This window comes from Clupea harengus, chromosome 2, assembly GCF_900700415.2.
Source record: "Clupea harengus chromosome 2, Ch_v2.0.2, whole genome shotgun sequence".
NCBI lineage: Eukaryota > Metazoa > Chordata > Actinopteri > Clupeiformes > Clupeidae > Clupea > Clupea harengus.
Window position 1 is genome coordinate 23650979 of NC_045153.1, and position 24745 is coordinate 23675723.

General features: G+C 42.3%; 2 protein-coding genes and 1 long non-coding RNA gene across 7 annotated transcripts; 1 reads left to right on the top strand and 2 right to left on the bottom strand.

Moving 5' to 3' along the window:
• Positions 1–2782: 2782 nt before the first annotated feature.
• LOC105902661 (UDP-glucuronosyltransferase-like) lies at positions 2783–24410 on the bottom strand. 5 transcript variants are annotated; one of them, XM_031587474.2, is made up of 5 exons: positions 23305–24410; positions 4449–4580; positions 4047–4134; positions 3666–3885; positions 2783–3571 (listed from the first exon to the last, which is right to left on the bottom strand). In XM_031587474.2, the coding sequence occupies exons 1-5, from the start codon at positions 24172–24174 to the stop codon at positions 3286–3288; spliced, it is 1596 nt and encodes a 531-aa protein (XP_031443334.1). In that variant the 5' UTR covers positions 24175–24410; the 3' UTR covers positions 2783–3285. The 5 variants fall into 5 exon arrangements, with proteins under 5 accessions (XP_031443334.1, XP_031443342.1, XP_031443330.1 ...); XM_031587482.2 differs by lacking the exon at positions 23305–24410 and adding an exon at positions 16825–17890; XM_031587470.2 differs by lacking the exon at positions 23305–24410 and adding an exon at positions 11624–12833.
• Positions 12909–15643, bottom strand: LOC116225256 (UDP-glucuronosyltransferase 1A5-like). Its single transcript, XM_042710559.1, has one exon. It carries the CDS (start codon positions 14031–14033, stop codon positions 13125–13127), a length of 909 nt encoding a protein of 302 aa, XP_042566493.1. The 5' UTR covers positions 14034–15643; the 3' UTR covers positions 12909–13124.
• Positions 21911–23090, top strand: LOC116225258. Its single transcript, XR_004166006.1, has 2 exons — positions 21911–21968; positions 22061–23090. It is a non-coding gene; the product is annotated as an uncharacterized LOC116225258 (long non-coding RNA).
• Positions 24411–24745: the final 335 nt, after the last annotated feature.

Sequence of the window (24745 nt, forward strand, 5' to 3'; positions counted from 1 at the left end):
TGAACCATTAGGCACATTGTTTCAAAAATCGGTTCATTACTTGAAGCTTCAGTAACAGTGACCTCTCCTGGAGATGTGCCAAGGCTGCAACTAAATTAGCCCAGCTAGACAGTGGCACGAATCTTTAAAACAATCTAGTGTGCACGCACCAAATCCCCCCCCCCCCCCCCCCCCCCCCCCCCCACACACACACACACACACTCACACACACACATGCACCCGTATACAAAGATTGTGATATCATTTTTTTTTACAAATAAAGATTAATTCTTTTTTGTATATTGTGTTATTGAAGAGAGAGTGCTTGGGGAAAGGATGTGCTGGACAAATATGGCACAAGTTGGGTGTGCTTGTGTAACCATGTTGGATAGGGAACCGTCAAAGATTTTGATTTAAAAACATTATTTGTTCTACACTTTTTGGACTGAGCCTGTTGATATAGTCTACTTTTCCTATAGCCTAAATATTTAACAGCCAGCGCACCTTATCATGAGCGATCAGAATAAAGTGTTCCCACATGTCAGAACGACCTCTCTTCCTAGATGCTTTCATAATGATGATAAATCAATACGAACGTAATGACTGTCACAGAATGAGATAGGCTACTACGAACCAAACGCAATGTTGTGCGCGGATGTTTTTATGCTTTGAAGGCGCTACAATTCAGACTCAAAACGAGGCAACTGACTGTTTCGTGCGTGGCGCTGTGAACCACTCAGCTGGTTCATTCGGAGAAAGAAGCAGTTGCTGTTTCGCACGTAATATGTCACGTGATTTCTCCGTACCAAAGCAACCTTCGAAGCAGTGGTTTTATGGTTGGTGTAGTTTAAGGTATGAAGCACATTCCGGCGCTTCAGTGTCAGGCTGCCATCACTAGCCTGGATGCCAGACGAACTTAGCCACGCCCACAAAAATGTAGGTTGGGAAGTTCGGTCTGGTGTCGCTCCGTTGGGGAGAAACTGGGTCTGTTCGAATAGGCTTAAAATGCTCCCTTCCTTCCTTCCTCCCTTCCTATTAAGAGAGCAAGTACTGTTCAAAATGTCACATAACGGTCATTTTTCAAGAGAGCATCTGAGCTGCCTTGCTGTCTTATGGCGGCAGGTATTACCCATAACTCTCTGCGCCATTCCCTAACCGGAGACAAATAAAAAAAAGATGGCGGATGAAATCGTCGAAGTTCCACAAAAGTATTCACCGATGTACGTTTCTTTGCTTTTTTTGGTAATTTTTTTTAAAAGTTACCGAGAAATAAACAGTGTACTATGTACTTATGTCATGATTGATTAACAAAAATAGTCTGTTTCTTTAGCGATGTATCCGTTAGCCAGGTCGCTAACAGTAGCTGCTAGCTAGCAAATAAGCACACACAGCATGATGACACAGCGTCATGTTGCCGTACATCCTATCTTAATAGACTGTTCGAAATCAACGGTTTTTGAGATACCTTCCCCCGAAAGGACCTCTCTCGTCAGACACCTGTCCAACAAGAGATCAAGGATTAGACAGCTATCTAAGAATCCGAACACAACCACGATCTCCTCACAAAAATCTGTGAGGAGATAGATAGACCAATCAAATTGTCAGGGCGGGCTTTATACGATGATGGACAGATGATCAACCCTAACGTAATCAACTACGTCACCAAAGAGCTTTTGGGGTGAATTTGTTTTCAACAAACATGGCTGCCGTTGGAGAGCTGAAATGTGGAAATTCGAGTCTGTTTTAGAAGACATTGACAGCACATTCATTTTGAAAGAGGAACAGATAAACGCGATCAAGGCATTTGTCGATCGAAAAGATGTTTTTGCCGTCCTTCCTACTGGATCCGGTAAAAGTTTAATGTATCAGCTGGCCCCATGGTCTACGTTATGGTCATACTACGTTGCTCTGATTGGTTCTAGATATATCCAATTGAGCGAAGAGGCATTTTTTTTCCTGGTTCGGTTGAAACACGCCCCATAATTACAGCCCAACGGAGCGGTATCAGACTCATATTCTGACTAGAATTATGAGTATGACATCGTCAGGCTAGATTTTGATTGGAAAAGCATAGTGACTAAATATATCATTTAAAAAGTTAGTCCACTCGTTTTTTTTACTGAGCTGCTCCATGGACCACCACTCAGATTGAATGAAAATTCTGCAAGATTAAATAAACTTCAGTTCATTGCATTCGGTCTTCTGACTTTCATTGAAGTATCAACTGTAACATTCGAAGAGGTTGTTTCGCTACAACACAGGTACCACGTTCGAGTTATATTACCGCTGCAGTCTCCGACAGAGAGGCGCAAAAACAGTTGTCAGACAATATCTCCAGATGGAGTCTCTGTGACAGGAACAGGACAAAGATGTGCCAACTTTCATGCTTTTATGCGTACTCCCAAACTTCTTTCTCAGATAGTTGCAAATACGTAGCTAGATGGAACATATCCAGATGAAGTCTCTTCATGACTGAGCAATTACACAAAACTAAGCTAGAAATAATATCAAGATTGGTCAACAAAATAAATGTGAAATGCTCTGAGCTACTAGTGATTAGGCTACCGGCATTCAAACATCATTTGTACACCCCCGAGGTATTGCAATATGTTTAGGTGACCACTGGTCTACTAATATCAGTATGGAAAGAAGTGACAATAACATAATCTAATTGATCAAGATTAGCCAAATATAGCAAAATAAACTCATTTTAGGCAGACATAACCACACGTTTTTTTTTTTCATATATGATATTTTATCTGAAATCCCATCCGATCAGAAAAGAGAATTGATAACACCGGGATGAAAAAAAAAAAGAATTTATTTTCAAAATGTACACAAAAGGTAAGCTGCTTTTCCTCGTCACCTGATTATATGATTCGAACGTTGCTGCAGCTCTGTGTAATGTAGTCAGTGTTATTGTAATACAGTGGAGTGGAAACTGTGAAGGTAAACGCAATTCTTCTCAACTACAATCATATTGTGAAGTGAAATGTTAAGATGAATGACTTTACTTGACAACACAAGTTGTGTAGATTGTATTAGGAATTGTAGTAGTCTTAAATAAACAGCCCGTCGTCAACTCCATGTATTGACTGGAAGATACAGCTACAACTATTAGCCTAGCTGAAACGTCCCATACAGTTTCAGTTTTAAATGTGTCTCTATGTTCATCAAATACATCAGGTTACAATGAGGAGGTAGGCTGTGGAAACCTGAGAAATGTTTTTGTTCTGCTCACGCGCTAGTCTTTTTCCCCCTATGCCAGTGCCATTCACTCTCACTCACAAACAAAATATTCCTAAACTATTCTCTCTTGTTTTTGTTTTGTTTTGTCTTTCTTGTGCACTTCTTAAAACAGAACACACAACATTTCACTGTCACTAGAACAACACTGAGCACAATGGTAGTTAACAATGCAATCACGTCAAGGCTGTGGTACTGGATCCAGTTCAGCTCGTGGGCAGCTGGCCGCAAGTGCTCTGCTCCTTTGTGCCTCATAACGAACTCAGTCCAGAAGACGGCCAGGTCGAGAGGTTCAATTGGACGGTCATTGTGCACAGCTGAAAGCTTCATCATATTTGCCTTGTAACTAGAGAAACGAAGGAAACAGTACTTTGCATGAGTCTCAGCTTTACGCTACCGAACAGAGAAATAAGATGCTTTAAAAAAGAAACGCATCCTACCTCTTATCGTTGATGACTTTGTTGAGGGCTTCCAACAGTTTAGCTGAGGTCACGTCAACAATACTCAAGGACTCAGCAACACCACGTGCAGTCATGCGTTGCACATTGTCAGCCTGGTCACCAAACAATGGGAGCATCACCATGGGCACTCCATTGCATATACCCTCATAGATGCCATGGGATCCTCCATGTGTGATGAAAGCCTTAACCTTAGGGTGGCCTGGAATCACAGATGTGGTAGATGGTTGCTAGACAGGTATAACTAGTAATGGCTATAGAATATGACACCGAAGAGTACGTGTTGCAATACTTCATGCATTGTCATTAAGATGTTTTCAAACAAAAACTGAACAAAACTCAACTGCACTGCAAACAACAAACCTAAAAGATCATTTTGAGGCAACCACTTCATGAGTTTGACGTTCTTCGGGGCGTTCTCAGGCACAGGTCCAGTGTATCTCCACAGAACCTTGGGATGAAGAGAGTAGCACTGAGTATGTGAGAAGACCATTCTGTCAAGCCATTTACGTATACAAGCATACTCTTTAGAAGACAGTTAGTTTTGAGCTGTTTAATTGTCATACATCACTATTTGATAAACTTATCTCAAGATACAAAATCTGAAGGGAAAAAAATCCCACATTTCCTTGCATTACTTGGAACTGGATATCTTGCACAATCTTGAAGGAAGAATTCTTTAAAGCTATCAAACTAGGGTTAAGGTTAGATGAGAGATGAACCCCAAACAATGAGTATGAGCAAGTCCCCAAAATGGTCCCTCACCCTCTGTGGAATCTGCCTGAATGCCTCGAAGAACACTCGGGCCTTGTCCTCTGGCATCTGGGACACCATGGAGCCCAGGGTGAAGACCACAAAGCCATGTTCACCAGACCCATTCACAAACTCCTCCACCTCCTAAAATGTAAGCACAAAACAGATATTATTCAAGAGGACAATATAGAACCCCAGATCATGGTACTAAATATAGCACAATGTGTCCTAAATATAGCACAATGTAATAGACAATCTAGTATTACAATACGTGCATTTAAGAAAATAGGCCCTCTTGGCCATTAAGTAATGCAAACATTCTCATCTTATAGTGTAAAGCTGACTTTATAAACAATCAGTCAGACTGCAATTAGTCTGTTGTGAGAGTTGTGTAGGAGTTTAACAGATTCAAACAACCCAACCGAACAGATGAATGTTTCTCTAACTTGAATGTTTACTACTGAAAACTCAAAGAGACCCCTGGCTCCTCCCAGGGATTATATCATTATTACTATGCTAGAGTGCAGCAGTTCACTGGGGTGCATTAACTGGCAGAGGAGGATTCAGTGACTTAAAACACTAAAAATATATACATTGTTTCAGCATAACTCGTTACATTAAAGCCAACCATGTCATAAACATGACAAGTACACTCATACACTATTCAAAGGTAATTAAACCAAGGCTAAGTAACTTCACTTTTTCTATTTAAGAGTTATCATAAAGGTTCAAGTGGTTTCACAGATTCACCTCAAAAACAATATACTGTGATATTTTCATTTAACAGTTCATTGTCCTCACTTCTAAAGACATAAAATCAGACAGACCTAGGCAATTTCACACTGGAAGGAGGGAACAATCTAGTATTACAATAGAAACACAGGACAAAATCAGACAAACCTAGGCAAGTTCACACAGTGCGAACTTGCCTAGATTTGTCTGATTTTATTTGTCCTGTGTTTCTAAAACATTACACATGTAAGAGGAGACAAAACATAATGCCAGATTAGCCTGAGACCACACAGATCGATAGAAAGTGATTGTTGTTTGTAAAACTTAACATATTTATATAAATTAACATGATATTATGTGCATACACCCCTCAATATGGAGTGCAGATGGCCATTTATGAGTTGTTAAGAGATGTTTTTCATGAACCTAGACACACTGGTCTTGAAGGTAAAATAGATGTTGTGTATTTCAGTAAAGAGAACCATTTCTGCACCACACAAAAAAACTCACAGCAAACTCCGTTATAACCTTTGTTTGACACTGTAGTTAAAAACAACTCACCGCAGGTAGAGCATTTCTCTTTGCACAGTTAATTCCCCCTATGTGGATCATGTTGGGCATTAGTGGCCTGGGATACTCAAAGATAAAATCATACCGCAGCAGCCAGATAGCCCCATGGCCCAAAATCTCACCATAGGTGATGTCTTTTTCCAGATACCTACTAGACAACTCGTCAAAACTGGCATACAGTAAACGACTAAGGTATGACTCCAATATAGTCTTAATCATGTTATTCACTCTCTGAGGGAAATTCATGACATCAGTGTATCCTGTCATAAAGCGGGGGACAAACGATGTTGGTGAGGGACTCTGGGCTGCACTTGCATCAAGGCTACAGGGCATGCCACGCAGGAAGTAGACCACAGGCAGCGAGAAGGCTTCAGCAATGATGGAGCCACAAGGCAGGAAGGGGTCAGTGAGTAGGAGCTCAAAGCCTTCGTTCCGGAGCTGCTGCATGAGGGGCTGGTGGTATAGCAGAGCCTCACAGCCTTTGACCTGTGTGCTGGTGAAATTGATCAGCCCCTCCACGCTATCGAACACATCAGAGAAGCCTGGTTTCTTCAGGAACACCTTATCCTTAATCTTGTCGATGCTGGCATCCAATTCTGCCTTGGTGTAAGGCACCTTGAAGGATATTGTCCGGTAGCTGTCAGAATCTCCAATGAGGATGCTGGTCTCAGGCACTAGCACCACCATTTCGTGTCCTCTTTGCGAGAGCTCCTTCACCAGCACCTTCATACTGAGCCAGTGACTGCCGTCCACAGGCATGACCAGCACCTTGCTCCCCACAGCCGACTCCAGAGAGCAGAACCCCAGCCAGGCTAGTAGCCCCAGAGCAGTCACACAAAACCCGTTAGCCATGCTGCTCAGAGGAGTAAGCAGAGCTGCATACTAACCTCCTCAGACCTGGTGGAGAGTTGAAGAGAGGCTTTGCTAAAGCCTGTAAGTAAAAGTAGCTTGTGGTCTTTGTTTGTCCTGTATAGGACAGTCATATAGTGCAAGCTTGTGACTCAGCTCAATCTGCTTGCACCGGCAGGCTATTATATAACCTAAGATATCGTGCAAAGCGCTCCCCTCACCATGGTGTAAAGTCTACTTCATTACTTGAGTGGATAACTGCCCGGGTTAATTATTTGCGACTCTGGAGACTACAGCCGTGTGTGTTAACTCTTGTGTGCCAATCAAGAGGTCAATCAATTCTGAAAGAGTTGAAATAATTAAATTGACTAACAATCCACCATAATCAATGGTATATAGTATTTTAAGTATTTGTTCTATTCCTTCATGATTGTAAAAAAAAAAACTGGTAACAATGGCTCTATGACTGAGATGCATGCATTTTTTCAGTACATGAAAGGATCAAATGTGCCAATATGTCGAATGTAATAACTTAGATGAATCCATTTCACAGCATTGATGCAACAAGATTAAACTGATTGACAACATTACAACAAGCAGCAACATGAAGCAGGTGTGTTTTACCATTTTAAGGATATGCCACCTTGTCTGCATGAATGTACAAAAGACTGCAGCCTGTAAGGACCTCAGCAGGTTGACAGTCCTCTCCCACAAGCTCATGCGATTGCTGTGTAGCGCAGTGGCATGTATGAAACAGGGCTAGGACATAGGTGGTGAGTGGGAATGACAGCGTGTATATCACCTTCAACTGACAATTTACCATTGAAATTAATTTGAGGACACTATACAAACTAGCTGCCTACAGAACTTTATCATATAAAACTGTAAAATATCAACATGATGTTGCATAATTTGGGTGAGCCAATCATACTGATAATGTATAAAAACGTAACCTTTGAAACTCCATTAAAGTGAAGAGAATTTAAGCCCTTTGCTCTTTATTTTGTCTAGCATGATGTTTGACTTCCCAAAGCTACAGAAGCAGCAAACTCTCCTGAACTGTCAGGCTTGCTCTTTCACTCACTAATGTCAACATCAACAATGACTAATTAACTTTCAATTCACTGTTGCAAGTCATGATGCTCAGGCAAAAGGCAGATTATCTTGAATTGTGCTGATTGTATTTTTTTTCCCAGATATCACAATAAAAAAAAAGCATGGGTACATTCCTATTGTATGTAAAGCGATTTGGTTGACATTTTGAAACAATTTGAAAAATGTCAATGAATTGAACAGAAACCTATTTGTGGAAAGCCTTAATAATTAAAGACTAAACATGAGTTTTATAGCGCTTAGGAATGTACACCAGAGTGTGGGATGCAGTTTCAGACAACCTAATTGTAAGCGTAAACGGATATTTAAAAAAATCGAAGTAATATTTAAAACATGTACATGAAGCACACTATTCTACGGTCCAACAGCAATACATATCTTATAAATACAGTGCCAGATATTAGTAAGTAAAATGTGTTAGTTAATTGAAGTAATGATTTATATTTATATTTTTTTCATTTGGCGACACTTCTATCTAAAATGACTAACAAGTGAGGTGAATCTGATCAATAAGCGTGACCGTCTAAATATCGATCAACCAACGTGTCGTAGAAGTGCATTGTAAGTGTGAGGAAGGTTTTTTTTTGGGGGGGTGGGGGGGGGGGGGGGGGGGGGGGTTAGGTAAGAGGGGGTGTGAAGGCGTGTTAGGGTGTACAAAAGTGTAAGTCTGAATGGTACAGTTCAGGAAAAAGGGTGTCGACCCTCCACTCCATAAACCAGCGTTAACAAATTGAATGTGTGCAGACACAGGGATTCAATGAAGGTGAATGAAGAGTGGGTGACATGCTTTTTTTTGGCTGGTCAAAAATATGTACGCGTTCTGGACCATCCATATTTCAAGGTTAACATTAACCCATCAGATATCAAGAGAAATCACTCCTAAGTTAGAAGGAGAATATGTTATCTAAAGGCTGGGGCTGAATTTGGGTCCCAAAAGTACTTTTCCTCGATTGCTGATAATCAGTCCACATTTGCATCACCTGACCAAATCCAACTCACCTGTGGCAGGGGTTTAGGCTTTCCAGCTTTGATCCCACCAATCATGATCATGTTAGGCATCAAAGGCATGGGGAACTCAAAGGAAAAGTCAAAGCGTACGAGCCACAGTGCCGCATCGCTCGCCAGCTCCACAATGGACGTCTCCCTGTGCAGGATGTCTGAGGCCACCTTGTCTGCATAAATGTACATGCGACTGCAGGCTGCGGGCTCAAGTAAGGACCTCAGCAGATTAACAGTCCTCTCCCCCAAGCTCATGCGATTGTTGTAGTGTGTGTAGCGCAGTGGCACGTATGAAACAGGGCTAGGACATCTTGTGGCTATAAAGTCAAGGGGGCAAGGGAGAGAACCATGCATGTAGATAGAGGGAATGTCCAGATAAGCTCCAGTGATGATTCCTACCGGCCAAAACGGGTCAGTGAGGAGAGCATCAAAGTCATAATCCCGTAAAGTCTGCATCAGCTCCTTGTTGTACAGCATGTTTTCACAGGTTAACATGGTATAGTTACTCAGTACAACCATTGTGTTCCAGTAGTTCTTTAACCTTGCTACAGTGGTGGAGACGTCAGTAGTCATTAAAAAGTCCAGTTTTTTTCCGAGGTCCTTTGTCATGCTTTCCTTGGTGAATGATACAGGAAAGGTGAGGGTGGTGGTGTGCTCTGAGGGGCCCATGCTAAGACTGGCCTCTGGGATCACGACCACCACCTGGTTGCCTCTCCTCCCCAGTTCCTCCACCAAGGGCTTCATGCCCGTCCAGTGGCTGCCATCTGCTGGGATCACTAACAGCTTCCCACCCTGAGCAGAGCCCAGGCACAAGAGGCTGATCAGCAGCCCGGTGAAAGCACTCCTCACAGATATCCATGCAGCAGCCATGGAGACGTCTGAATATCATGTGGTTCAGGCAGAGTGAGAGTATATATTTACCAGAGGAGGAGAAGGAGGAGACCCACAGTGATTCAGGGGTCTACTGTGTGAGAGAGGTGTGTTCAAATGTAGTCAGACGAGATCACTTTTCATGAGAAAAAAAATTCGCAGTGACAGAGTTTACTCAGTGTGAGGTTTGTTTACTTTTCAGTGGGCTGGACTTTGTGTCTTTTCAGATTAATTATCAGACAACAAAGGTGCAAGAAGAAAGGAAAAGATTTGTGTGCACAAACTCTGTAAAACAGAGTGTTGTGATTTAGTCTCTAACTGCACTTGGGAAAAAATAAATGTCGTATTTAGAAATAATTTTCACCTGCATATTAGCTTATTCCTTTCACATACCTACATACCTTTAGATCTAGACTCTATATGATTTAATCTGAAATGAATGGTAATTTACCTCTATGTGGAAGATATATGTACTGATACTCCTTTTTTGTGTTGAACATCACATTATGCTACAATACTCTAATTTGAGTTAGAATTATTCCAAGACTGGAGATTGTTGTTGCTCTTTTTACATCTGCAGGACATCAGAGGCCACCTTGTCTGCCTAAATGGACAGACGACGGCAGGCTGCGGACTCCATTAAGTGCCTCAGCAGGTTGACAGTCCTCTCCCACAAGCTCATGCGATTGCTGTAGTGTGTGTAGCGCAGTGGCATGTATGAAACAGGGCTAGGACATAGGTGGTGAGTGGGAATGACAGCGTGTATATCTCCTTCAACTGACAATTTACCATTGAAATTAATTTGAGGACACTATACAAACTAGCTGCCTACATAACTTTATCATATAAAACTGTAAAATATCAACATGATGTTGCATAATTTGGGTGAGCCAATCATACTGATAATGTATAAAAACGTAACCTTTGAAACTCCATTAAAGTGAAGAGAATTTAAGCCCTTTGCTCTTTATTTTGTCTGGCATGATGTTTGACTTCCCAAAGCTACAGAAGCAGCAAACTCTCCTGAACTGTCAGGCTTGCTCTTTCACTCACTAATGTCAACATCAACAATAACTAATTAACTTTCAATTCACTGTTGCAAGTCATGATGCTCAGGCAAAAGGCAGATTATCTTGAATTGTGCTGATTGTATTTTTTTTCCCAGATATCACAATAAAAAAAAAGCATGGGTAAATTCCTATTGTATGTAAAGCGATTTGGTTGACATCACATTTTGAAACAATTTGAAAAACGTCAATGAATTGAACAGAAACCTATTTGTGGAAAGCCTTAATAATTAAAGACTAAACATGAGTTTTATAGCGCTTAGGAATGTACACCAGAGTGTGGGATGCAGTTTCAGACAACCTAATTGTAAGCGTAAACAGATATTTAAAAAAATCTAAGTAATATTTAAAAAATGTACATGAAGCACACTATTCTACGGTCCAGCAGCAATACATATCTTATAAATACAGTGCCAGATATTAGTAAATCAAATGTGTTAGTTAATTGAAGTAATGATTTATATTTATATATTTTTCATTTGGCGACACTTCTATCTAAAATGACTAACAAGTGAGGTAAATCTGATCAATAAGCGTGACCGTCTAAATATCGATCAACCAACGTGTCGTAGAAGTGCATTGTAAGTTTGAGGAAGGGTTTTTTGTGGGGGGAGAGGTGAGGAAGGTAAGAGGGGCGTGTGAAGGGGTGTTAGGGTGTACAAAAGTGTAAGTCTGAATGGTACAGTTCAGGAACATGGGTGTCGACCCTCCACTCCATAAACCAGCGTTAACAAATTGAATATGTGCAGACACAGGGAGTCAATGAAGGTGAATGAACAGTGGGTGACCTTTTTTTTTTTTGGCTGGTCAAAAATATTTACGCGTTCTGGGCCATCCACATGTCAAGGTTAACATTAACCCATCAGATATCAAGAGAAATCTAAATCTAAATCTAAAGGCTGGGGCTGAATTTGGGTCCCAAATGTACTTTTCCTCGATTGCCAATTATCAGTCGACATTTGCATCACCTGACCAAATCCAACTCACCTGTGGCAGGGGTTTAGGCTTTCCAACTTTGATCCCACCAATCATGATCATGTTAGGCATCAAAGGCATGGGGAACTCAAAGGAAAAGTCAAAGCGTATGAGCCACAGTGCCGCATCGCTCGCCAGCTCCACAATGGACGTCTCCCTCTGCAGGACGTCTGAGGCCACCTTGTCTGCATAAATGTACAGACGACTGCAGGCTGCAGGCTCCAGTAATGACTTCAGCAGGTTGACAGTCCTCTCCCACAAGCTCATGCGATTGCTGTAGTGTGTTTGGCGCAGCGGCACGTATGAAACAGGGCTAGGACATCTTGTGGCTATAATGTCAAGGGGACAAGGGAGAGAACCATGCATGTAGATAGAGGGAATGTCCAGATAAGCTCCAGCAATGATTCCTACTGGCCAAAATGGGTCAGTGAGGAGAGCATCAAAGTCATAATCCCGTAAGGTCTGCATCAGCTCCTTGTTGTACAGCAGGCTTTCACAGGTTATCATGGTATAGTTACTCAGTACGACCATTGTGTTCCAGTAGTTCTTTAACCTTGCCACAGTGGTGGAGACATCAGTGGTCATTAAAAAGTCCAGCTCTTTTCCGAGGTCCTTTGTCATGCTTTCCTTGGTGTATGGTACAGGAAAGGTGAGGGTGGTGCTGTGCTCTGAGGGGCCCATGCTAAGACTGGCCTCTGGGATCACAACCACCACCTGGTTGCCTCTCCTCCCCAGTTCCTCCACCAAGGGCTTCATGCCCGTCCAGTGGCTGCCATCTGCTGGGATCACTAACAGCTTCCCACCCTGAGCAGAGCCCAGGGACAAGAGGCTGATCAGCAGCCCGGTGAAAGCACTCCTCACAGACACCTGTGCAGCAGCCATGGAGAAGTCTGAATTTCATGCAGCTGTAGCTCGGCAAGAAGAAATATATTCCAGTTGAGAGGCTCACAGTGACTCAGGAGTTTACTCAGTGTGAGGTGTGTTTACTTTTTATATGGCTGGACTTTGTGTCTTTTCAGATTAATTATCAGACAACAAAGGTCCAAGAAGAAAGGAAAAGATTTGCCTGGACAAAGTCAGAACAAAGGTTGTAAAACACAGTGTTTTGATTTTGTCTTTAACTGCACTTGGAAAAAAAGAAATGTCGTATTTAGAAAGTATTTTCACCTGCATATTATCTTATTCCTTCCACATACCTACATACCTTTAGATCTAGACTCTATATGATCTAATCTGAAATGAATGGTGATTTACCTTTAGGTGGAAGATATACTGATATTCCTTTTTTGTGTTGAACATCACATTATGCTACAATACTCTAATTTGTGTTAATTATTCCAAGACTGGAGATTGTTGTTGCTCTTTTTTACATCTGCAGGACATCAGAGGCCACCTTGTCTGCATGAATGTACAAAAGACTGCAGGCTCCAGTAAGTTAATGATTAACTGCTTGAATAATGCAGCTGTATCCGACATATAGATGCCAAATGTACTTTGCCTTGATTGCCGATAATCAGTCCACATTTGCATCACCTGACCAAATCCAACTCACCTGTGGCAGGGGTTTAGGCTTTCCAGCTTTGATCCCACCAATCATGATCATGTTAGGCATCAAAGGCATGGGGAACTCAAAGGAAAAGTCGAAGCGCATGAGCCACAGTGCAGCATTGCTCGCCAGCTCCACAATAGACGTCTCCCTCTGCAAGATGTCGGACGCCACCTTGTCTGCATAAATGTACAGGCGACTGCAGGCTGCGGGCTCCAGTAAAGACCTCAGCAGGTTGACAGTCCTCTCCCACAAGCTCATGCGATTGCTGTAGTGTGTTTGGCGCAGTGGCACGTATGAAACAGGGCTAGGACATCTTGTGGCTATAATGTCAAGGGGACAAGGGAGAAATGCCTGCATGTAGATAGAGGGTATGTCCAGATAAGCTCCAGTGATGATTCCTACCGGCCAAAACGGGTCAGTGAGGAGAGCATCAAAGTCATAATCCCGTAAGGTCTGCATCAGCTCCTTGTTGTACAGCAGGCTTTCACAGGTTATCATGGTATAGTTACTCAGCATGGCCATGCTGGTCCAGTAAGTCTTTAACCTTGCCACAGTGGAGGAGACGTCAATGGTCATTAAAAAGTCCAGGTTTTTTATGAGGTCCTTTGTCATGCTATCCTTGGTGTATGGTACAGGAAAGGTGAGGGTGGTGGTGTGCTCTGAGGGGCCCATGCTAAGACTGGCCTCTGGGATCACGACCACCACCTGGTTGCCTCTCCTCCCCAGTTCCTCCACCAAGGGCTTCATGCCCGTCCAGTGGCTGCCATCTGCTGGGATCACTAACAGCTTCCCACCCTGAGCAGAGCCCAGGCACAAGAGGCTGATCAGCAGCCCGGTGAAAGCACTCCTCACAGATATCTGTGCAGCAGCCATGGAGAAGTCTGAATTTCATGCAGCTGTAGCTCGACAAGAATAAATAAATTCCAGTTGAGAGGCTCACAGTGACTCAGGAGTTTACACACTGTGAGGTGTGTTTACTTTTCAGTAGGCTGGACTTTGTGTCTTTTCAGATTAATTATCAGACAACAAAGGTGCAATAAGAAAAGGAAAGATTTGCCTGGACAAACTCAGAACAAAGGTTGTAAAACAGCACTTGGGAAAAAAATAAAAGTCGTATTCAGAGAGAACATTTTTTCCCTGCATATTAGCATATTCCTTTCACATGCCTACAGACTTTAGATCTAGACTCTCTATGATCTAATCTGAAATGAATGGTAATTTACCTCTAGATGGAAGATACTGATACTCTTTTTTTGTGTTGAACATTACAGTATGCTTCAATACTATAATTTGTGTATTTGTGTTGTGTATAGAATTATTCCAAAACTGGAGATTATTGTTGCATATATGCATGTGCTGTGCCACCTAGGGTAGAGATGGTTAGCCATGTATAGGTGGTTTGATGACCACATAAATCCCAAAGTTGGATTTTATTTTAGTGAAATATTTATCTTTATGATATCCTAAAGCTCCTCACAACTCATCAGGTTCACAGTGTGACAAAAGTCTATTCAGCTGTAATTTATCAAATGCAAACATTACAAATAAATAATGTACAACTGTGAGATCAGTGAGTGAAAAATGGTATAATTACATATTAAACATGTACCATCCTAGTCGCTCTAGTGACTCAGGTTTCACAATCAATGTCATGGCTCCATTGTTGTGGGTGGAGCCATGAGGAGCTGGTTAAACAAAAGACAATGGACCTCACTCTCAAACGCAGTTAAAAACAAGTTAAAATTCAGATGTACGAGAACGCGCGTTCAATTTAAGAATCAGTGCACAGTTAAGAACACACTTCCAGGCGTTCATGAATCCGGCAGAGAGCTTTTCTTAGGTTGGTCTTACAAAGTTTGAAGACACTTAAAAAGAAATTCTAGAATGAGGTCCATTGTCATACTTCGGTCAGTCTCAATTGTCTATTGAAAGGGGATATGATTTGATCCACATGATTACATGATCCACTGTGATTGAATGGGTTTTAGTCGTCCACATGAGACCGCATGGTGAGTGTTAATGGTGAGAGCTGGAGACTGTATTTGTTATTGAGAGCAATTCCACATAACTTCTCAGAGGTTTGGTGGCTAGAATGGCTACACTCCTCTTGCGGTCCCATGGTAGTGGGCCAGTGTTGTGTGGCTGGTACTCTTATTCTGCCGATGCAAGATGGGAATTCCAAGTCCAAGCAAAAGGGAATTGTGTATCAAGCTCGCTTTCACTTCACTTAAGTCCATATTCACCTGGATAATGGTTAAGTTTTGAGAGTTTTGGGAATTGTGTTTGCCATTGTAAGCAACTCCACCTGTATTTGAACTGTGTGTGAAACTTGGTGACTATTGGCTAAGTACCTATAGATCAATAATAGCTGAATTGAATAATGAAAGCCAAAAATTACAAATACAGAGGGCCATCACTGTATGGCTGCGGCATTATTCTGCCATTGCAAGATGGGAATGACAAGTGCCAAGAGCCACAGAGAATCCTGCTTCATGCTTTCTTTCTCTTTTGCTTCACTTCTCTTCTCTGTGCACTTGGTAGTTGATGCCCGAGTGACCTCTGTCCCTGAGCAGGGGCCACATTCTCCTCTGATAAGCGAGCCAAATGGAACTTCAGGAGAGGTGAGTAAATGTATCAAAATTTAAACATTTTAGCTTCCTAAGATTTTGAAATGTGTCAGTTGTTGTGCCCCCTACAGATTACATTTCACAAAATGGGCTGTGCGTCCAAGGAATGTGTTAGTGATGCAGGATTTGACATTTTGGGAAGTTTGAACATTTACATCACAAGATATTGGCTCTTGAGTGCTAGACTTTGGCACCACTCCACAAATAAGTCGTAATGAGTTTGGGTATTGCATAATTTTTGGCAAAACGGTTTTCGAGCTATTGCCCAAAAAGTGCTTCGAGGCCACCCTAATTCAGGGACACCTAGGGACACAAACCTTATATTCGATATAAGCCATGTTGGGCTACAACCATACCAAATTTCATGTGGATTGGTGAAGTCTAAGTATATGATATCACCGACCAAACATTAGTAAAAAAAAAAAAAGTAAGGAAGAAGAAGAAGAAAAAGAAGAAGAGGAAGAAACTTTGACAAGCACTTTATGACCCTCTGCATGGTGCAGTGGCGGCCATAATGAGTAAAAGCTACTAATGTTTGTGTGCCTGAGAGTGTAGTCTGAGACCCAAGATATCATATATGCTGACTGTGGAGTGAATTCTGGTATGTTTTAGTCAAGTGGGTGCCTGGCACATAGACTTAGATGGGTAGGCCTACATTTCAGTTTTTTGGTGATTGGAGATTATTGAGAGTTATTCCACCACCATCAACAGTTTCAATGTTATTCTTATCTTTAGTACATTATTTATATTTAATTTGCGTTCAGAGGAACTGTTAATATTGACCACACATGTCATTCCCATAAACCTTTAACCTGTGATTCAAGCCCTTGTTCTTTATTTTGTTAAGCTTACATCAGGCTTAGCTAAAGACCCAGCAGACGCTGGCTTTCTTACCCACCGAACCGTGATTAACAACAAGACTCGACATTTGATTTAGATTGGTTACAAAATTTGATTTTGATTTAAATTAATTACTCAATTGAATCTAATAACTTATTTTTAAAAATATCTAAATAACCTAATAACAGCAAACTCACCTGTGGCAAGGGTTTCGGCTTTCCAACTTTGATCCCACCAATCATGATCATGTTAGGCATCAAAGGCATGGGGAACTCAAAGGAAAAGTCAAAGCGTATGAGCCACAGTGCCGCATCGCTCGCCAGCTCCACAATGGACGTCTCCCTCTGCAGGACATCGGAGGCCACCTTGTCTGCATAAATGTACAGACGACTGCAGGCTGCGGGCTCCAGTAAGGACCTCAGCAGATTAACAGTCCTCTCCCACAAGCTCATGCGATTGTTGTAGTGTGTGAAGCGCAGTGGCAAGTATGAAACAGGACTAGGACATCGCGTGGCTATAAAGTCAAGGGGACAAGGGAGAAAACCATGCATGTAGATGGAGGGAATGTCCAGATAAGCTCCAGTGATGATTCCTACCGGCCAAAACGGGTCAGTGAGGAGAGCATCAAAGTCATAATCGCGTAAGGTCTGCATCAGCTCCTTGTTGTATAGCATGTTTTCACAGGTTATCATGGTATAGTTACTCAGTACGACCATTGTGTTCCAGTAGTTGTTTAACCTTGCTACAGTGGTGGAGATGTCAGTAGTCATTAAAAAGTCCAGTTTTTTTCCGAGGTCCTTTGTCATGCTTTCCTTGGTGAATGATACAGGAAAGGTGAGGGTGGTGGTGTGCTCTGAGGGGCCCATGCTAAGACTGGCCTCTGGGATCACGACCACCACCTGGTTGCCTCTCCTCCCCAGTTCCTCCACCAAGGGCTTCATGCCCGTCCAGTGGCTGCCATCTGCTGGGATCACTAACAGCTTCCCACCCTGAGCAGAGCCCAGGGACAAGAGGCTGATCAGCAGCCCGGTGAAAGCACTCCTCACAGATATCCGTGCAGCAGCCATGGAGACGTCTGAATAACATGCGGATCAGGCAGAGTGAGAGTATATATTTACCAGAGGAGGAGAAGGAGGAGACCCACAGTGATTCAGGGGTCTGCTGTGCGAGAGAGGTGTGTTCAAATGTAGTCAGACGAGATCACTTAACATGAGAAAAAAAATGTGAGCCACTGATAGGTCTGAATGACGTAAAGCTGTAGCTCGGCAAGAAGAAATATATTCCAGTTCAGAAATTCGCAGTGACAGAGTTTACTCACTGTGAGGTTTGTTTACTTTTCAGTGGGCTGGACTTTGTGTCTTTTCAGATTAATTATCAGACAACAAAGGTGCAAGAAGACAGGAAAAGATGTGTCTGCACAAAGTCAGAACACTGGCTGTAAAATAGAGTGTTGTGATTTAGTCTCTAACTGCTGTAAGATTCATGATCAAGCAGCTGCTGTGACCACCAAAAGTTGGCCAGCATAATATCCAAAATGGTAATCTTATCATGGTAACAAAGGAAAGGACCCCACACTGGATTTGCTCAGACACCTGGGATCAGGAAGCAAACTAAGGTGTGAGTGACTGCAATTAATCATAGTATGGGAATGGGGGTAGGCCGTTGAGAACCACCTCAGTCAACAGGTCAGAGAAACCTGATTCTCATACAGAACAACAAAAGGTTGCCAGACCTGTTTGCATTACAAGCCTAGCTCATTTACATTACTAGGAGGTGTCTTAAAACAGTATATATGGCTAGAATTGGAGATACTTGTTGTTCAGACCTACACCGCTGGATCCGGAGTATGTTCCACGTGCTTCGTTACTGCACTTTACTGGAATAAAGATTGCTGCATCAGAAACAAAGAATCTCCTTAATTTCTTACACTGCACTCGGGAAAAAATAAATGTCGTATTTAGAAATGATATTCACCTGCATATTAGCTTATTCCTTTCACATACCTACATACCTTTAGATCTAGACTCTATAAGATCTAATCTGAAATGAATGGTAATTTACCTCTAGGTGGAAGATATACTGATACGCCTTTTTTGTGTTGAACATCACATTATGCTACAATACTCTAATTTGAGTTAGAATTATTCCAAAACTGTAGATTGTTGTTGCTCTTTTTACATCTGCAGGACATCAGAGGCCACCTTGTCTGCATAAATGGACAGGCGACGGCAGGCTGCGGACTCCATTAAGGGCCTCAGCAGGTTGACAGTCCTCTCCCACAAGCTCATGCGATTGCTGTAGTGTGTGTAGCGCAGTGGCATGTATGTAACAGGGCTAGGACATAGGTGGTGAGTGGGAATGACAGCGTGTATATGTCCTTCAACTGACTATTTACCATTGAAATTAATTTGAGGACACTATACAAACTAGCTGCCTACAGAACTTTATCATATAAAACTGTAAAATATCAACATAATGTTGCATAATTCAGGTGAGCCGATAAAACTGATAATGTATAAAAGCTTCACCTTTGAAATTCCATTAAAGTGAAGAGGATTTAAGCCCTTTGCTCTTTATTTTGTCTGGTATGATGTTTGACTTCCCAAAGCTACAGAAGCAGCAAACTCTCCTGAACTGTCAGGCTTGCTCCTCTAAGGTCAACATCAACAATGACTAATTAACTTTCAACTCACTGTTGCAAGTCATGATGCTCAGGCAAAAGACAGATTATCTTGAATTGTGCTGATTGTATTTTTTCCCCCAGATATAACAATAAAAAAAAGCATGGGTAAATTCCTATTGTATGTAAAGCCATTTGGTTGACATCACATTTTGAAACAATTTGAAAAATGTCAATGAATTGAACAGAAACCTGCTTATTTGTGGAAAGCCTTAATAATTAAAGACTAAACATGAGTTTTATAGTGCTTAGGAATGTACACCAGAGTGTGGGATGCGATTTCAGATAACCTAATTGTAAGCGTAAACAGATATTTAAAAAAATCTAAGTAATATTTAAAAATGTACATGAAGCACACTATTCTACGGTCCAGCAGCAATACATATCAAATAAATACAGTGTCGTAGAAGTGCATTGTAAGTGTGAGGAAGGGCACCTGTATTTGAACTGTGTGTGAAACTAGGTGACTATTGGCTAAGCACCTATAGATCAATTATAGCTGAATTGAATAATGAAAGCCAAAAATGACAAATACAGAGGGCCATCACTGTATGGCTGTGGCATTATTCTGCCATTGCAAGATGGGAATGACAAGTGCCAAGAGCCACAGCGAATCCTGTGCACTTGGTAGTTGATGCCCATGTGACCTCTGACCCTGAGCAGGGGCCACATTCTCCTCTGATGAGGGAGCCAAATGGAACTTTAGGAGATGTGAGTAAATGTAGCCAAATTTAAACATTTTAGCTTCCTGAGATTTTGAAATGTGTCAGTTGTTGTGCCCCCTACAGATTAAATTTCACAAAATGGGCTGTGCGTCCAAGGAATGTGTTAGTGATGCAGGGTTTGACATTTTGGGAAGTTTGAATCTTTACATCACAAGATATTGGCTCTTGAAGTGCTAGATTTTGGCACCACTCCACAAATAAGTCGTAATGGGTTTGGGTATTTCATCATTTTTGGCAAAACAGTTTCCGAGCTATTGCCCAAAAAGTGCTTCGAGGCCACCCTAAATAGGGTGACCTAGGGACACAAACCTTATATTCCATATTAGCCATGTTGGGCTACAACCATACCAAATGTTATGTGGATTGGTGAAGTCTAAGTATATGATATCACTGACCAAACATTGGTAAAAAAAATTTTATAAAAACTACAGAAGAAGAAAAAGAATGTAGCCTTGGCCAGCCTCTCACCAGACTACGCCACCCCTTGAGCTATAATAGAGAGCAAGGGGAACTCCGTCCCAATAATGGTCCAACACAGGTTCTTTGGAAAGATATAAAAGATTAGGTTTATTATTGTTTCTCGTTAAAACAAGGTGTCACTTTGGTTGTCAATAAATAAATACATAAATACATTAAATGGACTTCAGGGGAATGCCCCAGCCGTTGGGTAAGAATCCGGAGCCACTGACACACAGACTAACAGGGGCCTGCCTCCAATACCACACGTGAAGGAGAGCACACACTACTAGCTCATTGGCCACACCACCGCAAGCGCACCACTTGGGCACATTAAGAAAAAGGGGTTCACACTTCACTGCACATCTTATCAAAGGTGAGAAACTATCTTAGAGGAAAAACTGGCCAACCTGTAATCTAGGCTAGGGCCCCAAACGATACCCAGGCTATTGCGGCAGGGGAGATGACACAGGGGAAACAGATAACAAATTAATGAAACAAACAAACAAAAATAAACCCTCTAACCTGTGGCTCACAATATCCTCTTAACCACATATACACACCTAGGCCCCCAGGCTAGAGGGGAAAACAGAGATATATTCTAAAAGCAGCACCCGGACCTATAACAAACTGGAAGAGAACAGCAGCTAACAATGCTGTATAGCTGTGTGCTTCAATAGCTTCTATAAGACAGGAACAAACAGAGTACAAGTTTAAGTGTTTGCAAACACAGCTGGCTTACACTCGAAGCATACACTCATTCAAACAGGATTCAGATGAGCAGGTAACCTTAAACATAAACCACTAGAGGCTATTTACTGCAAGGACACAAAGCAGTGGTATGTTAGCAAGTGTGCTGTAGGCATAGACAAAACGTACCTTCGCTGTCTAAACAGCTGCATCCGAGAACGTCATGCACCTGGTATCTATACGCTGCCAGCAACTACAATAACCACCGCACTACGGTCGGACACAAACACACGCACTACACACACACACACACACACGTGAAATGTCACCATCAGTTAACTGTAAAACACAACCACGTAGAACAGCGGACGGGTTGGGCAACATACCTGATACACTGACTGCTACTTAACACGTTGCGATGCATGTAAACGGGATATGGAGTGCAGTTGGTAGGGAAGACGCTCAACTCGTTCCTGTTGGCATCCGCTCTATAACACGCTACCTAACCAAAGGCAAAACGTCGCTTAGTCCACTTAACACTGATGCCAAGAAAGGGAAAAGAGAGTCATTTCCAACATACTGTGGCATAGTTGAGGTGTATCCCCATTAGTGACGTACCATGCGTGTCTCTACATGGTGACGTGAAGGAGGGAGACCTGCTAATTAGTTCACCTGGATATAGCCCCGTCAGGTAAGCTATCGGTAGAGCTGCCTTTTGTCTTTTGTGTGCTTGAGTCTCTTGCCATCGACATCCAGCTGAGTGATTTGTTTGTTGTGTTGGAGATCCAAGGTAGGACGCCCTTCTTTATGAACTGTTGTACAACTGGGTTTTAAGATATTATGTTGAAGCATTCGGGTAATATGGGAATATATGATTTGTAGCTTACACAGAGTGCCGTGGTGTTTTGCCTTGGAGTCGTGTTGGGTGACGTAGTGGAGAAGCTGGGTGAGTTGGCATGGGGCCGTGTGCTATGTATGTGTGATTTAAAACAAGCTACTTTGTGTGTGTATATAGCAGATCAGAGACGACGGGACACTAGGCACTGACGAGTAATGTTTTGTATGTTTGTTTGATTTGTAGGCATCGTGTACGCCACTGTTTGTATGCCGCATTTTGCTTTGCACTGTTTGTATGCCGCATTTTGCTTTGTACTGTTTGTGTCTCGCATATTGTTTTGTACTGTTGGTGAGCCGACGTGTCTCTGAATAGTTTATTTATGTAAATTAAAGATCGGATGTTTCCTATACTTAAACACAAGTCTTTGGCAATCAATTCATATCGACCTCACAATACTGTGTCGCTGAAGACAACGCTCCAGAACGCGGCTTCACTCCACAATCAGCAATGGACGGCTACCGGCATAAGGACCCAAGGTGTATATATCTATGTCTGTTGGCACTAAACTAATTGGAACCCAGCCCAAGCCCCTACTAGTGACGTACACACAGGAGAAAGGTGACAGAGGTGAATCAAAATAAAAGTTCGCTACACCCATTGGTCCCACCGGCTACAAGAAGAAGAAAAAGAAAAAAAAGAAGAAAAAGAAGAAACTTTGACAAGCACTACACAAGCGCCCTGCATGACGCATCATGCCATAATAAGCGAATACAAAGGTGCTGATGTTTGTGTGCCTGAGAGTGTAGTCTGAGACGCAAGATATCATATATGCTCACTGTGGAGTGAATTCTGGTATGTTTTAGTCAAGTGGGTGCCTGGCACATAGACTTGGATGGGTAGGCCTACATTTCAGTTTTTTGGTGATTGGAGATTATTGAGAGTTATTCCACCACCATCAACAGTTTCAATGATATTCTTATCTTTAGTACATTATTTGTATTTAATTTGAGTTCAGAGGAACTGTTAATATTGACCACACATGTCATGCCAATAAACCTTTAACCTGTGATTCAAGCCCTTGTTCTTTATTTTGTTAAGCTTACATCAGGCTTAGCTAAAGACCCAGCAGACGCTGGCTTTCTTACCCACCGAAACGTGATTAACAACAAGACTCGACATTTGATTTAGATTGGTTACAAAATTTGATTTTGATTTAAATTAATTACTCAATTGAATCTAATAACTTATTTTTAAAAATATCTAAATAACCTAATAACAGCAAACTTACGTGTGGCAAGGGTTTCGGCTTTCCAACTTTGATCCCACCAATCATGATCATGTTCGGCATCAAAGGCATGGGGAACTCAAAGGAAAAGTCAAAGCGTGTGAGCCACAGTGCAGCATTGCTCGCCAGCTCCACAATGGACGTCTCCCTCTGCAAGATGTCGGACGCCACCTTGTCTGCATAAATGTACAGACGACTGCAGGCTGCGGGCTCCAGTAAGGACCTCAGCAGATTAACAGTCCTCTCCCACAAGCTCATGCGATTGTTGTAGTGTGTGTAGCGCAGTGGCATGTATGAAACAGGACTAGGACATCGTGTGGCTATAAAGTCAAGGGGGCAAGGGAGAGAACCATGCATGTAGATAGAGGGAATGTCCAGATAAGCTCCAGTGATGATTCCTACCGGCCAAGACGGGTCAGTGAGGAGAGCATCAAAGTTATAATCCCGTAAGGTCTGCATCAGCTCCTTGTTGTACAGCAGGCTTTCACAGGTTATCATGGTATAGTTACTCAGTACGACCATTGTGTTCCAGTAGTTCTTTAACCTTGCCACAGTGGTGGAGACATCAGTGGTCATTAAAAAGTCCAGCTCTTTTCCGAGGTCCTTTGTCATGCTTTCCTTGGTGAATGATACAGGAAAGGTGAGGGTGGTGGTGTGCTCTGAGGGGCCCATGCTAAGACTGGCCTCTGGGATCACGACCACCACCTGGTTGCCTCTCCTCCCCAGTTCCTCCACCAAGGGCTTCATGCCCGTCCAGTGGCTGCCATCTCCTGGGATCACTAACAGCTTCCCACCCTGAGCAGAGCCCAGGGACAAGAGGCTGATCAGCAGCCCGGTGAAAGCACTCCTCACAGACATCTGTGCAGCAGCCATGGAGAAGTCTGAATTTCATGCAGCTGTAGCTCGGCAAGAAGAAATATATTCCAGTTGAGAGGCTCACAGTGACTCAGGAGTTTACACACTGTGAGGTGTGTTTACTTTTCAGTAGGCTGGACTTTGTGTCTTTTCAGATTAATTATCAGACAACAAAGGTGCAATAAGAATGATTTGTCTGGACAAAGTCAGAACAAAGGCTGTACAACAGCACTTGGGAAAAAAAATAAAAGTCGTATTCAGAGAGAGAATTTTCCTCTGCATATTAGCATATTCCTTTCACATACCTACAGACTTTAGATCTAGACTCTATGTGATCTAATCTGAAATTAACGGTAATTTACCTCTGGGTGGAAGATATATCGGTACTCCTTTTTTTGGTGAACATCACAGTATGCTACAATACTGTAATTTGTGTTAGAATTATTCCAAAACAAAAAGGTTGTTGCTCTTTCTACATCTGCAGGACATTGGACGGCACCTTTGTCTGCATAACTGTACAGATGACTGCAGCCTGCGGGCTCCAGTAAGGACATCAGCAGGTTAACAATTCTCTCCCACAAGCTCATGC